General features: G+C 38.4%; 1 protein-coding gene across 1 annotated transcript in view; it reads left to right on the top strand.

The window, feature by feature from the left end:
* The window catches only part of LOC145991596 (zinc finger CCHC domain-containing protein 17-like), a 76079-nt gene extending 59552 nt beyond the window's left edge, over nucleotides 1-16527 (top strand). The window contains exons 4-8 of the mRNA XM_083127659.1: nucleotides 353-435; nucleotides 4622-4748; nucleotides 6301-6423; nucleotides 10336-10437; nucleotides 15254-16527. Of these exons, the coding sequence (XP_082983785.1) occupies nucleotides 353-435; nucleotides 4622-4748; nucleotides 6301-6423; nucleotides 10336-10437; nucleotides 15254-15385 (567 nt within the window). The 3' untranslated portion in view covers nucleotides 15386-16527. The remainder of the gene's footprint in view (nucleotides 1-352; nucleotides 436-4621; nucleotides 4749-6300; nucleotides 6424-10335; nucleotides 10438-15253) is intronic.
* The last annotated feature ends 1496 nt before the right edge of the window (nucleotides 16528-18023 follow it).

Raw genomic sequence — 18023 nt, 5'->3', positions numbered from 1 at the left:
TGAAACCCCAAGTAATTCTTGTTTCACTGTTAATTGATTGATTCAGTTGGTGTTTTAAGTTCATTTTATGCATAGTAAGGTTAATTGGGACTGGATCTACAGTTTAAAGTGGGATCCAAATCACTATGTGCCTCCATCAGGTATCAAACCCGGGATCCCTTGATTACAAGGCGATGATGCTACCGCTTCTCCATGGAGGTTCCCCTACAGTTAATTGTTTGCTGCTATTGAAAGCCAGTGTCACAAACTGTGTCGGAGAACAGATGGTGTTGAAACAGTGAAAAGTTGTGGATTTGAATATGAATAACACAAGTCAGAAACTTCTTCACAGATTTTTTTTCTTTTTTTGTAGGAAGATGGAAAAATTGGGCTTTCAATGAAACTGGTTGACCAAGGAAATGGAAAGGACCTGGATCCAAATGGAGTGCAACTACAGTAAGCTGTCCTACTCTAATTCTGGTTATTACACTGTGCAACAGTGATTTTGCATCAGACAAGCGAACATGTGGTCTTCACTAATTTCAGTATGCTGATTTCAAATATGCAATCAGTTTTTAATGAAGATGTTGTAAGTCGAAACCTAGTCTTGAGTATTTAATATTATTTGCTGTTAAATGTTTTTGATAAACCAAATAATCTTTGTTTTAGCACTAATATAGGAATTTAATTTGCAATGTACTTGCCTCTGACATTGATTTTATCAAGAGATGTATCCATGTTTGACCAACGTCACTTACATGTTGACATACCAACACAAAGAATTTTCATGTATAGAATAAAACAATATACAATAATCATATTTTTTTGATCAGAAACAAGAAAATAAGTACTCCTCCATGGCCGTGCAGTCTAAGGTGCTGTGCTTTGGGCTCCGACTGCGGGATGGCATGGGTTCGAGTCCACCTGGGTTCAGTGTCTGGGTTCTCAGCTTGTGTATAGGACCAGTGGCAACCCACCATTGTGAGGAAATTGGGGAGCTATGAGTGAGCAACATAACCCGGTCTCGGATATCTCCTATACCGCCTGAGAATTTGACGTGCTGACCCCACATCACCCCATTACCAGTTGAAAATCCCACACCTCTAGGTAGGATTGTGGGAGGGACACTGGCAGATACGAGATCGGCCTAGGTCCTTCAAGGGCTGTCAAGCCACAGGTTATATATTTATTAACAAGAAAATATAAATACGGAGAAACTAGTACTCACTTTTATCCGCAAAGCTGTTTTTTCTTCTTTTTCGATTAATTTCAGTGGCTACTGCCACCATCCTCGTTGGAACTTGTAGTACTGTTGCTTGGCGTGCGTCTTTGGTTCATAGTTCTCTGGCTGCCGCTAGCTGCGCTGTTGTTAACTGTGCATCTGGGTTTGAGTCGTCTGCTATTTCCGGGCGATAACTGTTGTAGTAGGGGAATCCAAGTGTGATGCGCTTGCCTGCTATCCATGTTTAGCTCATGCGGGAAGTACAGTATGGCGAGCATTTCCTTGATTTTGGTGTCTACGAGCGTGTGGGCAGTGTGTTTGACTTGAACCTTTTGACTTTTATGGCTATTGTATTTGATATGTTTAACATACTGGTAAGGTGCGGATTACTCACAATTAAATATAAACTTTAAGCTAAAAGATTAAAAAATCGGCAACTTACGTGTGTGAGTATGAGATATTTTTCGTACTACGTTTCGGAGGTTACACTACCTCCTTCTTCAGGTTGAAACGTTGTTATTCAGACACCTGACATGGTGCCTCGTCGTGAAAGTGAAGGTTAAGGATTTAGGTTAAAAAGTTGCTTGAAGGACACTTTCTAAAAAAGAGTATAAATTACACATCTAAAACCGCGCAATACTATAAAAACAAAGGAACATCCAAGGCTAAAGTCCGCGAACTGCCGACCAATGCACAGGGTAGGCGAATGCACAGTGTCAGCCCGTACCTGGGGAAAAGGAACTTCCCCTCCTCAAACCTTCCAAACTGGGGCTCGGGAGTCACCAATCCAAGGAGAAGTCGACCTCCACCTCGGCGGCTTTCCTAACCTCAGGAGTAACATGGAAGCCCATTTCGTCCCTAAACACTGCGGCTTTATCCCATTTTTTAAAGAAATTAACCCAGCCGTCTTCTAAATTCCCATCGTCCCTATTAAGCTTATTCCAATTTTCCGCGCATATATAAGCATATAATAACAACGTTTCAACCTGAAGAAGGAGGTAGTGTAACCTCCGAAACGTAGTACGAAAAATATCTCATACTCACACACGTAAGTTGCCGATTTTTTAATCTTTTAGCTTAAAGTTTATATTTGATATGTTTAACAAGACCAGTAGTGGGTTGGGCTTTTTTCGCATCTGCTAGGTGCTGTTGGATTCTTTCATTGACAGATCTGATGGACCTGCCGATGTAATGAGCCTTGTATTCACACTCTGCATCTTATACATCTGGGTTATCAAGGGGGGGGGGGGGGAGAGGAAGTACCGTTTGTGTTTGTTCAGTTTATCAGCTATTTTGGAATTGGGTTTGTGTGCTACTTTGATGCCATATGGAAGAAGGGCTTTGGATATGGGGTTGGAAGTGGTGGGATGGTAGGGGAAGGCAAACCATTTATATTGGTCGCTGGGGGTTGATTGTGGCTGGGTTGCTTGAGGATGGGTTGATTGTGGTTGGTTAGGGTGTCTGACCTGTATTTCCGCTTTACTGCACCAAATGGAAAGTTGTGCTTCAGTGTAGCCATGTTTCAGGGCTATTTCAGTGATGGTGGCTATCTCCTCTTGTAGATCCTCTTCTCTGCAGAAGTAGGAGAAGGCTCTTCGATAAAAGTTCAGTCACACATTGGCTTTTTGCTTGGGGTGATGGCTAGAGAGAGCATGTATGTACTGGTTGCCTGCATCCGGTTTTCTGTAGACAGTGGTTGTGAATTTGTTAAGTGCACGGCTGATGGTGATGTTAGCTGACAGTGCTAAAAATCTGGTGACTTCAATAGTGCAAGCTGACAGTGCAAAATTAGCCAGCATTGACATAGTAGATATGTACAGTTCAATCCCCATAGACCTAGCGCTGCATTCAGTTGAAAGATGGCTGACAACAAACAGAATCCCTGCTCTAGAGGTACAAGAGATAACCAGCCTATTGGAAATCTGTCTAAAACACAATTACTTTCAGTTTGAGGATAAATTCTACAACCAATCCGAGGGTCTTGCGATGGGCAATCTGCTATCAGCTCCTTTAGCCAACATCGTCATGCACCTGGCTGAAAAAGAGATACTCCACACTCCTGAACTACAATACATCCAATATGGAAGGTACACGGATGACACAATAGTCGTATACAAAAAGACAGAAGAACTCAACCTTCTAGTGAACAAGCTAAATAGCATCCACCCCAGGCTCAACTTCACCGTAGAACAAGAAAAACATGGTAAAATCAACTTCCTGGACATCACCATCAGCCGTGCACTTAACAAATTTACAACCACTGTCTACAGAAAACCGGATGCAGGCAACCAGTACATACATGCTCTCTCTAGCCATCACCCCAAGCAAAAAGCCAATGTGTGACTGAACTTTTATCGAAGAGTCTTCTCCTACTGTTGCAGAGAAGAGGATCTCCGAGAGGAGATAGCCACCATCACTGAAATAGCCCTGAAACATGGCTACACTGAAGCACAACTTTCCACTTGGTGCATTAAAGCGGAAATACAGGTCAGACACCCTAACCAACTACAATCAACCCATTTGCAAGCAACCCAGCCACAATCAACCTCCAGCGACCAATATAAATGGTTTGCCTTCCCCTACCATCGCACCACTTCCAACCCCATATCCAAAGCCCTTCTTCCATACGGCATCAAAGTAGCACACAAACTCAATTCCAAAATAGTTGATAAACTGAACAAACACAAACGGTACTTCCTCCCCCCCCCCTGATAACCCAGGTGTATACGATGCAGAGTGTGAATGCAAGGCTCATTACATCGGCAGGTCCATCAGATCTGTCAATGAAAGAATCCAACAGCACCTAGCAGATGTGAAAAAAGCCCAACTCACTACTGGTCTTGCTAAACATATCAATTACAATAGCCATAAAAGTCAAAAGGTTCAAGTCAAACACACTGCCCACACGCTCGTAGACACCAAAATCAAGGAAATGCTCGCCATACTGTACTTCCCGCACGAGCTAAACGTGGATAGCAGGCAAGCACACCACACTTGGATTCCCCTACTACAACAGTTATCGCCCGGAAATAGCAGACGACTCAAACCCAGATGCACAGTTAACAACAGCGCAGCTAGCGGCAGCCAGAGAACTATGAACCAAAGACGCACGCCAAGCAACAGTACTACAAGTTCCAACGAGGATGGTGGCAGTGGCCACTGAAATTAATCGAAAAAGAAGAAAAAACAGCTTCGCTGATAAAAGTGAGTACTAGTTTCTCCATATTTATATACTACCGCGTCTCTCTTTTCCCAATTATGAAGAAAATATACTTATATATTTCATACCTAACAAGATTGAGCGAGCTATGCTTCTCACACCAATAATTGTGTAACAGTTATATGAGAATCCCAATTGCAAGTGTATGAATACATTTACTAACCCTTGTAGAGATATTATCTTCAATTATTTTTTTTTAGACAAGATGAACAAAGAAGGAAGACATATTCAACAAATAGGAAGAAAAAAATTGAACTAGAGGCAGTTTTTAACACAACTTGTTCCAAATGTGGAACTCATGGTCATCTAGCCAGGGATTGTTTTAAGGTTTGTAAGCTTGCAAAATATCTTGTCTAGTTGCACATAAGTTAACATGTAGTATGATTTTGTGGCACAGGGTATGTGTTGCACATTATCAAAATTTAAATGTTACATAAAGATAGTAATGCCTTGTGAAAATATTGACTGTGTCAGTCATGACTCATGAGGTGATTTCAACAAGTAATGCAATGCTGTCTGAATCCTTTTTAAAATACCTGATGCCAAGTGTTTGACTGTGAATAAAATAATAGTAAAATATGCATGCAATACAAGTTTCAATGAGTGGTTGAAGTTACAAGTTGTAATTGCATGGTTACAGGTTCAAATCCTGCAGCTGGCCATACTGACACACTTTTTCTGTGGTTTTACTTATCCACACTAGGTAAATATTCGTGTTAAGCATCTAAAAATGATAAGGTATGTGTACTTGTGGTAAATGCAGTTGTGGTGCTCAACATGTCATCACTTTAACCGAGATCAAGAATGTGTGGGCCCTACCTTCACACACACATACAGCTTTGCCTTTTTTCTCATGTAACTGATATTTACATGACTTGTAGCAAATACATAGCTTGACAAAAATACTGTGGTGTATTGATATGTTAGCAATTTACATAAGATACGTGATTTTATTCGTTTGAGGTTTAATTCAGTTTCATATAAGCAAAGGTTTTTTTTTATATATATCAAAATTCTAGCTCCTTAAAATAATGAATATTTCTACATACATGCTGAATGCTTATTGTTTTAATACTCTCACAGAACTAACATTTGCATTTGTGTGTTTAAGTAAAGCTAAAATTCAGCCTTTGAAAACAACATTTGCTTGCATTTGGTTACCTTACATTGCTTTTCTGCCACTTTGGGCTAATCATAATGATGAGAATGAGTGATGATCTGGTGAAATTGATGAAGGAACACTCACAAATAATGCCATGGATTCGAACTCCGGCCTGGTGGTGTTTTACTGTGCTGTGATGAGCACATTATGGAGTTTGGCAAGTATTCTGATGAGGGATGAGACAGATTAATCAGTACTCAATTAGTAACAGCTGATATAGGCATATTGATGTATAGATAAAATTTCTGATAATCGTACTGATCCAATATTTCTATCAATAAGCTGTAATTTAGTGCAAAATTGTCTTATTGTTACTATTTTGTGAATATAAAGGCATATTTTTCATACCTGGTTTTGAATGATGATGTCGAAATACACAGAGGATTCTCCTAACACAAAACCCATTTATAACACCTGCTTACCAAGGTTGTGGAAGTGAATGGGTCTTCTTGCAATATTTATAATTTTATATCAGATCAGTAGAATATTGGTAATAGTGAATACTGTACAAATGCTTAAATTGGTATCAGGTAACATTCCGCATCATTCCATCCATAATTCTGATTTAACATGCAATAATCTAGAAACATATTGGGTCATGCTGGTAGACTGGCATGGTAAATTTGCATTATAACACTTGTCCCAGTAATTTAATATTACTAAAATGTTTGAGTAGTTCTGTTGTAGTTTAATGATTACTATTTCCTTATGTTCCAGTCTCCTGGAGGAAAAACATATGAATTATTGCCTGATGAGGATGATAATGAAGTTGCTGTTGGGCCATCGGTTCCTATCCAAGAAGTAATTGAAGTAGAAAAGAAGAAAAAGAAGAAGAAGAAAGTACGTATAAGAATTGTTTGCTACTTTCATCCTCATAACAGCAAAATATTGTATACTTGATCAATATATGAAGATATTATTTGCAATACTGGCAGATACAATTTTAGATTCCAACTAACATTTAGCATCTGCAAAACTCTAAACTAATTAATTTCAAAGTAATATTTTGACTACAAAAGGTACTTTTTGACTGCTTCCTGTGTGCATGACAGGTATGTCAGAAGTTTACCTGTAAATATTTTTTTTCTAATTGAACATGTACATCATTCATTTTGGCTTGGGGCTAAGCTAGCATGTGACTGTAGATGGCGAGGCATGATGAATATGCCGTTATTTTCATCTTGCAATGTCCCGCTTATTTTTACGCACATATCTTCTTTAGCATGCATACAATTATATTTATGTTGCATAACGAGTACTAATCCTTGTTGTAAGAGTTGTTCAAAGTGGTGACCAACTTGCGCATAGTGTTTAACCCTTAAGGTTGCCTGTATGGGTAAAAATTACACAGTCGATTTTGAAATATATTTTTTGATCACTTCCGATTATTGTCTGAGGCACAACATCCTTACGTTATGGCAGAAAATGCTCTTCTTACCATCTTTTCTTTCTCATTTTTTCTGTACTTTGTCTTTGTAGAATTAAATAAAAATGATCAAATTTAATAAAACTAGGTTAATCATTGAAGATATTATTATTTACATGCTTTGAAATAAATAAAATTCGGACTTAAGAAGCAGTTTTCTTCTGTTTTTTTTTTTTTTTGTTTTTTTTTACCCAGGTTGCTAGGTTAACAATGGCAAGAAAACAACTTGCAAACAGAACAAATATGTCAATCAAAATTTCATCAAAAGGTGCCGGGAATGTGTGAATGCAGTTGGCCAGTGCTTTCAACAACTCTTATAACACAGGTTTACTTGTTATGCAATATAAATATAATTGTCTGCATAAAGATATGTGTGTAAAATTAAACGGGATGTTACATGCCTTGCCATCTGCAGTCACGCATTACCTTGGTCCCGAGCCAAAATGAACCCACTGTACTTCTGATAAATACAAGAGCGAGTCAAATGAACATGTTAAAAGTGTGACAGACTATATATTACTCAGTGTTTGGAAGTAACTAGTTACAAGTAACTCCGTTACAAGTAACAATTACTTTTTTGAAGAAATGTAACTGTAACTAGTTACTTTGAAAATCAAGTAACTGTAACTGAGTTACTTTTCACCAATAGAAGTAACTTTTCAACAGTTACTTTTATAGTTACTTCATGACACTTATAGTGTCATAAATTAATGGTGATTTACGACTTCAGTGAACTGGAACCATCAATAAACTATTAGTTTCTGCTGCGATAAAAATGTCCATCCTTTGTTACATCAAATCTTGCAAACAATAGATGAAGAGGAAAAGAGAAAGTTGTTGAACTAAATTTGTCTCCTGTCGGTGGCCAGTCGGTAGGCTCCGGGTGACAAGTGTATCGCATGTTTCATCTTTCGTTTGGTAGTCCTCAATTCCAAAGCAATATGCACACAGGATATGCGTACCTCGGAAGGGGGGGGTGGATTTCCCAGAAGTAGGAAGATGAGATTAGGAGGAGAATACTTTCCCATTGCTAACAGTTTGCCATTGTCACTTGTGTGCTGTGAAGTGTCTCTTGTTTCTGTAGTTTGTACCTCTGTGGCCTTATAATTTTCCCTCTTGTGCAAGCAGCATCCATTAGTTTTTTCTTTGCTAGAATACTGGATTAAAATGAAAAGGGACATACTGCAATATGTCAACGTTTTTATGAAAGAAATTGGTAGTACTGGTACTATGAATGAAACTGAAGAAGGCGAGAGCTAGCAAGTGCGCATATGAATGGAAAATAATATAATTGCTTCTGATTTAATTAATGTCAATTCCTGGTAATTTAAAAATGGATGTAAAAATGTTTCTGGTTAGAAGTCGCTAATTTACGATAAGATGTAAATTAGAAGCCAATTTCCTGAACTGACAGACGTGACAGATCTTTACTTTGGATTCAATAATGATAATAATAGTAGTAGTAAAAAAAAAATAATAATAATAATAATAATAATAATTGGCACTGTGATTGAAACAACAGTGAATTACAATACTCGTGTGGCAAACCAATGAATCAGGATGACCCCTAGTCATCATTCTTGCTTGTTTATGCAGTTGTTTTGTACGAAGTTTCTTTTGAAGATAAGTGACTTGTAAAACAAAAATATGGTTCGACCCCCATAAATTGTCAAGGTACCCATACCCCCCCCCCCCCCCTTCATCCCTCTAGCAGACACAAAGACACAGACACACACATACGTGAGCGAGTATGGTATAAAATCATGTTGTCTATACAGTTTCTAGAATTCCTGCCCAATGGAAATTCCTTAAGTACAACGACGACAATAAATATATGTAGACTTATATTATGTATCAGCCAGTAACATAAGTAAAACACATGTAAGTCTTCACAAATTATTATCAAAATTAATGATCGATTTTTGTAATTTGTTTGCAAAAAAAAATTTCCAGGAGAAAGTAACTGAGTTACTTTTTAAGCAAGTAACTGTAACTATTTACTTTTAAAAAGTAACTTTCCGAACACTGATGATACTCATATGTATGTTAACAGCTGTTGTTTATAAATCTTCCAAGTTGCAGCACTGATCATGTGAGCTTCATTATCATTATGGAGGTTAAATATGGCAGCTCCAACTTGCACCGCTGATGGCAAATGAAAGTTCAATATCATTAAACATGTCTGAACACACTCAAGGCATTTACAAATGAAGGTTGAAGTTTTGTAATTGTTTCACTCCACTTGACAGATACACCTCATGTGGGGTAAACACACAGGAACTGAACATATTGTGGGGGTAAACAACCAGGAAACAATTATTATTAATGAAGTAGCTGTAAAACATGTTTGTGCTCACTGCATCATCCACAATGTGCTAGAGTTTCTTAAAATCTGTTACAGCATGACAACATGAAGCTCCATATTGCACGCGGAACTGTTGCAACTATCAAGAATTTTGAGTGTGTGTGTTCTTATGGATCACTGGCAAGGAGGCAATGAATTCAATTATTCTATCAGTTCAAGAGGAATACATAAATGGCTACACTAGTGGTATCCAGAAACAGTGTTGGAAAATTTGTGTAAATGAACAAAAATTCTTAAACTTGTACAATCCTACTAGGTCCAACGCCTGACAGTGCAGCTTTACTTGGGTGGCATGTGATCAGCACATCAAGTCCACTGCCATGGACGTCCATAAGGGGGTTCATGGGGGTGCTGCCCCCCCTGGAAAATGAACGTCCACCTAAAAAGTATATATTTCACACACGATTTCATTTCAGTCACAGTAATTTATGTTAATTATTATAAAGGTGTTGAAGGAACATGATCATTTCAGACTAAAGCAGTGTTTTTGAGTGGGCATCACTATTATGGCAGAAAATATGCCTCCTTTGCCCCCCTGAAAAAAATTACCTTGCTTACCCCTCCCTGGAAAAAATCCTGCGGACGTCCATGCCCACTGCCACTTCAATCTGGATCAAGAAGCTCTTCAGTTGTCCTCAAAAGCTGCTTTAACATCTGGAGCTCTTACCGAGATATTTAGCCTGGCACTACTTTGGTTCGGTTACTGAGGATCCCTACATGCAATTAATGGATTAAAGAAAGGAAGTAGGGTTTCATTCCCATAGGTTTTGATACCCGGTGGAGGCACATTGGACAGTGGTTCGGATCCCACTTTAAACTGTAGGTCCAGTCCCTATTAGCCTTTCTGTGCATACAGTGAACTTAAAACAACAATTCAATTCATCCCAATAGATAAACTTCTCATCATTTTCGATTATTTTTTTATTGCAAGGATTGTGTAACGAATTTTATTTGTTTACAGGAAAAGAAGAGCAAGAAAGCAAAGAAAGAAAAGAAGAAAAAGAAATTGAAGAAGAAACACAGAAAGAGTTCTTCTGAAGGCAGTAGCAGCAGTGACTCTGAGGTAAATAAATACATGTACATGCATTTATACAATGAGTGATTTATCCACATACCTAGGGCTATCAGATTTCTGCAAAAATTATGTCACATTGTCCCAAAATATCTGATGCAATCATTCACAGTACAGATGTAATGGTAGAAAATGTTAGCAAATAATATGAAATTGACACATTTTCAGTTCAAATATTAATTCTGAAATGAATTGTTGACTGAAAATTCAAAACTATTAAAGATGTGTGAGATGAATCGCTTTTGGCTGAGACGGGATCAGGACAGGAAAAAATAAAAATAGAGAAAGGAAATGTTTACTATTTCCATGTAGAGACTGGAAGTTTTCAGTACAAGAAATGTTCAAGATTTTTCACACACTGTGAAAATCCCAAACTCTGCATATTATTTATCCCTGAAGTGATGGTTTTCACAATTTCTGTGATTTCCAACAATTACAGTGTCAAAAAATCTTCGAGAATTAAGTACTCTTAATACATCACCGATCAAAGTTTCCCAATTTTGGGGGCTCCTGAAAATCAAGAAGTGCTGATCCCAGTAAGACTTTGCACATCCCTGATTTCAAGCATACTTCTTGTAGCAGCAAATTTTCCTCAAAATGTTTCTCAAAGTTCCGTAGTTTTCTGTTTCTCCATTGAAGGACATGTTTTCTTAATGCAAATTATGTGATGCCCGAACTGCAGGATAGTTAGAGTTTCTTTCATATTCCTCCCAGATGCTAGACAGACTGAAATGTAGAACATGTTCACAAAAAAAGGAGAACATCTGGTAGCCCTATATAAACCCTCAACACCTAACATTTTTCACAAAGTCCAATTTATATCATTTTGGTACTAAATTTACTCTTGCACCCTAAAAGTGAATTCGCCTATCCAAGATTAAAAATTCTGGGTACATTCACATCTTTGCCCCCTTGATAGTTTTGTAGTCCTGGAAATATGTAAATATGATGGTTAGCATTCCAACTCTTAACAAATTCTCACACAAGAATATGCAAAACATGACTCCACATGAAACCCTGGATCTGTATTGCTGAGCTGCATAATAGAAACAGGATGTGGATATCGTAGAGTACCTCACATTTTTGAGCTACTCCGTCCTTCGTAGAAGGCAGGAAATACAAAAGAATGCGTTTACTACAGCAGTATGCATTTCTAGCAACATGAGTGGTAAAAGGAAGGTAGGAGAAAGAAAGGAGGGGGAGATCGGAGGTGAGAGGATTCGGTGTTTGGCTTCGGGTGTAGGAGGAACGAAAAGGATCGACTGAAGGGAGAAGGGAGTGATAGGAGTTCAGGAGATAGTAGAAGAGACTGAGTGTGAGTGAACATAGGAGGATTTTTCTCTAATAATGTCCCTGCCGATTCAGTCTTAAAGATCATAAAACCCCAATATGTGTGTCGCCATTCATTTCAAGAGTATTGATAGAGTTATGTACATTAAGGCACCTCTCAAGACGAAGGCTAAATCTAAGCGAGTAGCTATGAGTTAATGCCACCCAGATATGATCCCCACACCTAGCAGTGTTACACGAGGTAAGGCTAGGTGTAATATGTGGTAATACACCATTGTTAGCGGTGTTATACGAAATGCATTTGCATCATCAGAAGGAAGCCTTTATTGAAAAAATTGTTCAATGTGAAAGCTCTGTATGCTGTGAAAATATGTTACACACATGTAGGAATTTATGTGTGTGTGTGAGTGTGATTTAGATATTTGGAGACTGTGTAACCACAACCATTTTACACCAATGTGACAAATGGTTTTTGTTTTTTTTTGTTCTTTTTTTTGTGGTTGGTACTTTTCCTTCTTCTGTTTAACTGTCCCTGTCAGCATTATCTTGTCGACTTTGTTATTGTATTGTATTTGTTTTAATATTTTCTTCTAATATTGATAGTTAGTCTCAAATTAATCAGAATCACAAACATAAAACGATTATTATAAATAATTCACTTTTTTTACCTTTTGCTGTTTCTTATTTTTTTAAATATATGTATGTACTCTATGTGATCAAAAGTATCCGGACACACCGCGAAACATGTGTTTATCATAGAGGGCGACACAGTACTGCCATCTACCACGTAGAACACATAGTCAGCGAACTCGGTAGTCTGCAGACAGTGTGATACAGCATTATGGGATGGTCTGAGGAACTCACAGACTTTCAACGTGGTCAGTTGGTTGGGTGCCACTTGTGTAGGAAGTCTGTGTGTGAGATTTCCACCCTCCTAAACATCCCTCTGCCCATTGTTTCCGATGTTATAGTGAAGGGATGTGTACAACCCAAAAGCGTGCCGGCCAACCTCCCATGTTGACCTCCAGAGACCATCGAGTGTTGAAGAGGGTTGTACAGCATTATCGTCAATCATCCATCGCCACCATCACACAGGAATTCTTAACTGCATCAGGATCTACTCCAAGCACCATTACTGTTTGGCGTAAGGTGCGGCAACTTGGTTTCCATGGCCGAGCAACTGCCCATAAGTCAAACTTCCCACAGACAAATGCCAAACGCCGCCTCATGTGGTGCAAGAAGCATCGAAACTGGACCATAGAACAGTGGAAAACCGTTGTGTGGAGCGATGAATCACAGAACAAAATATGGCGATCTGATGGTAGGGTGTGGATGTGGCGAATGCCTGGTGAACAACATCTACCAGCCTGTATAATGCCGACAGTGAAATTTGGAGGTGGCGGGGTTACAGTGTAGTCATGTTTCTCCTGGAGGGGGCTTGGCCCCCTTGTTGCTTTACATGGCAATATCACAGCACAAGCTTACGTTGACATTTTAACAGCTTTCATGATGCCTACCGTCAAAGACCAGTTCGGGGATGACCATTGTGTCTTTCAACACGACCGAGCACCCGTCCATACTGCAGGGCTGTGGGGGAGGGGTTTGACGACAACAACGTCCCACTAATGGACTGGCCTGCACAGAGTCCTGATTTGAATCCCATAGAACATCTCTGGGATGTTTTGGAATGCCGACTTTGTGCTAGACCACACCGATCCACATCAATACCTCTTCTCATTTTGGCGCTCTGCGAGGAATGGGCTGCCATTCCTCAGGAAACCATCCGGCACCTGATTGAAAGTATGTCTGCGAGAGTGAACGCTGTCATCAAGGCTAAGGGTGGGCCAACACTGTATTGACTGCTAGTGTTCCGTGTTCCCGATGGAGAGTTGCCCGAACTTTTACTTTATTTTCAGTTGGGTGTCTGGATACTTCTGATCACATACAGTATATAAAAATCACTTTATATTTCAAGTCTACATTTCCGAGCATATGCATACAGCATCCATATTAATGAAGGGGATAAATCTGTTAGAATGGATGAGAGTGATATTGAAATGGAATTTTTAAACGTTGTAAACCTTTGTAAAGTGTGATTTGTTGAAAAAATTGGACATTCTAGAAATAAATGTTGAGCATCAGGATTATTATTGCCACATTCACAATTTTCTTGAGTTTTAATTTTTAATTTTGCTAAATGAGCTGGAGTACGTACATATCATGTTCTTAATCTATTCATAAAAACTATGACTTGCCGTCGGAGTGTGTTTGAATAGAACCAAGGACCCTTGGATTTAAATTCTGCAATCCATCTATATGTATTGCCCACAAACTTAAATTGATCCTTGCACCATTGTTCCATAATTTTGATTTTCACTCATGGTAATAAATTCGTATACATTGGTTGGTACTTTACTATATTTTTTATGTTTCAACACATGTACATGACACGTGTATCCATCAGGAGCAAAAAATAAATTAAACATTGTAACAATATCTTGATATCTTCAAGACATTCTTAAACCTTTTCTGTACATCCCTTTTTGTCCCTCCAACACACTGTTTATCACACCCACTACATTCAATTAAATGAAACAACATTAAACAAATATAAAGTGTCAACAACAGAAGGAATATTTTTATGTTGGCAATTAATGCATGTGCATGATTCTCAGTTTTCTATTTCAGAAATTCAAAGGAAATATTTTTCTTTTTGTTGAAATTGAATGCATGAATTATTATATGATATACATGTGTATTATTATATTGTATTATTGTGTGTTCAAATAATACACAGCACTAAACATCTTTGTTCTTGTTCAATCATGTTCATATGAACAAAAATGGATTTCAAAATCTGTTATTCTTGGGTGTCTACAATACAGAGAATAATAAATCACAAGAAGAAATTTTCATCAAGAAAAAATACACATATTTTTGAACTAGGACATCACATTTTCTGTTTTTGTCGATAATTGGTTGCTTAGTTTCCATATTTGGATTCTGTTCCTTTGCATGGAAATTCTTTTAGTAGCTGAAAACATATTTATTTTATTGCAAACTTCATACAGTGTTGAAGAGTCATGTTTGTTTTGAATATCTGAAACCAAATAAGTTAACATTGATTATAAATGGGATTCCTCCCACTCATATCATTGCTAAGCCTAAGTTTACAGCTTCAACAATCAATTGTTAAATGCTTTGGCCAATATTATATTTAAACTTCTAAATACTGTAGTAAGTTCCTAAGCATTCAGTAGTTCACCAGGCAGGAGAAAGATGTTGTTTGAGATGCTACATAGTGGAACCTTGATTTTATGTTTATCAGGGGAAAAGTTAAAAAAACTTAAAGTGGAAGAAAATGTAAAAACCGAGATAATTTTACTTAATTTTGCTCCATTGTGACCATGAAGAATGAGTGTACAATGCAGGGAAAATGTAAAATTCAAGTCCCACTGTATTCACTTTACAAGTAAATTTTACGTTCCCTGAAATAAGTTTTGCTTGTATCTTTAAGGTATCATCATCATCATCTGATGACAGAAGTTCAAGAAAGAGCAAGTTGAAAGCTAGTGCTCACAAGGAAAAATCATCTCACAAACGACAGAGGTCATCAAGTCCACACTCAAGGAAGAAAGTTAGAAGATAACGTCAGTGTTTCTTGTGTTTTCAGATACTTACATATGTGTGTGCAAGGAAACAAGTCTAGAAGTTGCATGAATGTGGAATAGTGATGTTTTTTGAGTATTAAATTCTGACTGAGAATTTGCATGACGTTATAATTAATGAGAACTTTTTGATGCATTCAGATCATTGTATATACTTCCAGCTGTACTAAATATTAGTATAACCTTTGAAAAGAAAATATATTTCATCCTTTTCTTTGGAGGGGGGAGGATAAATTGTAAAAAATTACTAATGTAAGAGAGCTCTTGTTAGGAAGGAGAAGGGGGTAACTTGGGCACTTGTCTCAGGCCCTGGGCTTCGTGGCCCTCTGTGCCAGGTGAAAATTAATTGTTTATCATGAATGTATAAGACAAAAGTGTTTCAAATTGAGAAATATCTAATTGTTTCAGCCGTTTGGAATTTATTTAAATAATTATGTTGCTGATAGGTCTTGCTCATTCTATCCCCATCACCACCAAGTGGAAATTGGAATAGTGCTCACTTTTATGCTCAAATTGAAATGTATCTGTTTTAACGGACTTACTTTATGAATTCAAAGTCACGAGTAACAATTTCAAGTACCTTCCCAACTTTCTACTTGTAATGTTGAAAGTAATACATGCAGTTGTGAAGAAAGCAATTGATTCTTCTAGCACAAGAGCCATTTTATCTGCTTTTGATAATCTTAATTTGCATTAAGCTCCATCACTGAAGTATTCTCAGCCTGGCTATTCACAAACTTAACCCTTAACCGGGCAACCAGTGTCTAGCGGACACTGTTGCTTACATTTTTTGTCACATACTCCAAACGATACTTTCTGCGAACATGATATTTTTTTACTTTGTTAGTTTCTCTCTTCTTTCTCATTTCACAATATTTGATTTTGTTTGATAAAGAAGGTCAGGTGTAAAAAAATGTTTTCCATTTCGCTTACGTAAACGGGCAATGTCTGTCGGACACAGTGTACAATTGATATGTAAAGAAGTGTACTTGAATGTATGTATTAACAAAGGTTTAAAAAAAATAAAGTATTTAATAGGACATCACATAAAAATATTATTAATGCCAAAATAGAAAAAATTAAAAATGTATGAGCGATTAAAACAATTTCCTCACACTACCTTTCGGTCTATCATGTTTCGTATACTATGCTGCAAAAATTACAACAACATGCAATTCCGATGATGATGATGATGAATACAAGAATTATGGACATAACAATGATAATTAGGTTAAATACAAGGGTCGTTCAAGGTTGACTGGGATTTTCGTACGTAAAAAATCGATGAATAGCCGGATCATGATGAAACGTATGGGTGACGTAATGTATTCCTTCGCGAGTAACTAGCGCCCGGCATGACGTATTTCGTGCATGCGCAGCAGTTGCAGCGAACATGGCGGCAAGCAGTGTGTCTGTGGCTGTGGAGCAGCGGTGTGTAATCAAATTTCTCGTGAAGGAGAAAGTGAAACCAGCTGAGATTTTCAGACGATTGCAAGCACAGTATGGTGAACAAACGATGTCGCGGACAAGAGTGTACGAATGGTGTGAGCAGTTTCGCGAAGGACGGGAGCTGGTGACAAATGAAGCGCATGGACACATTCGCCCGACTGCAGTCACACCAGTGAATATCGCACGTGTTGAGCAAATGATTCTTGAGAACCGGCGAGTAACAGTGTGGGATATTGCTGCCGAGGTGAATATCAGTGTCGGGAGTGTTGAGACAATCATTCACGACCACTTACGCTTCCACAAAATCTGTGCAAGGTGGGTTACCCGCCAGCTGACATTCGATCAGAAGTGGACACGCAGGACGGTATGTGAACATCTTCTGAATCGGTTTCGTGCAGAAGGTGATGAATTGTTGCAATCCATCATCACATGTGATGAAACTTGGTTGCACAATTCAACCCCAGAGACCAAAAGACGCAGCATGGAGTGGCGGCATAAAGGTTCCCCGCCTCCCAAGAAAAGCAAAACGCAGCCGTCTGCTGGAAAGATCATGGCAAGTGTCTTCTGGGACATGAAAGGCGTTATCCATGTGGATTTTCTGGACAAAGGGAGCACGATTAATGACCAGTATTACTCCACATTGTTGAGTGGTGCTATACGAAAGTTCATTCGCAAGAAAAGACCTGGGATGTTGTCTGGAAATGTCATTCTTCTCCATGACAATGCCCACCCTCACACGGCCAATGTGACAACAACAACTCTGGCCGACATGCGCTGGGAAGTTCTGCCCCATCCCCCCTACAGTCTGGATTTAGCCCCCAGTGATTATCATTTGTTTGCACCCCTTAAAGACCATCTGGGAGGGAAGAAATTCATGACAGACGAAGCACTGCGGAGCGATGTCCTCCAGTGGCTACGACAACAACCAAGTTCTTTCTACACCAAAGGAATTCGGGAGCTGCCAAAACGATGGCAACGGTGCCTCGGCGCGCACGGAGAATACTTTGAAAAACTGACATAGTTTGGTGTTTCTTCTGCTACCTATTTCCTCTGCAGAAATAAAAGTCCTGGTCAACCTTGAACGACCCTTGTATCATATTACTCGCTTGTTTCCACAGCGATAAAACACAAAAATTTCACATTAGAAGGGCAAGATCCATTTAAAAGAAT

The sequence above is a fragment of the Lepisma saccharinum genome, chromosome 1, assembly GCF_977018435.1.
Source record: "Lepisma saccharinum chromosome 1, izLepSacc3.1, whole genome shotgun sequence".
NCBI lineage: Eukaryota > Metazoa > Arthropoda > Insecta > Zygentoma > Lepismatidae > Lepisma > Lepisma saccharinum.
This window is presented reverse-complemented; position numbering and strand designations above follow the sequence as displayed.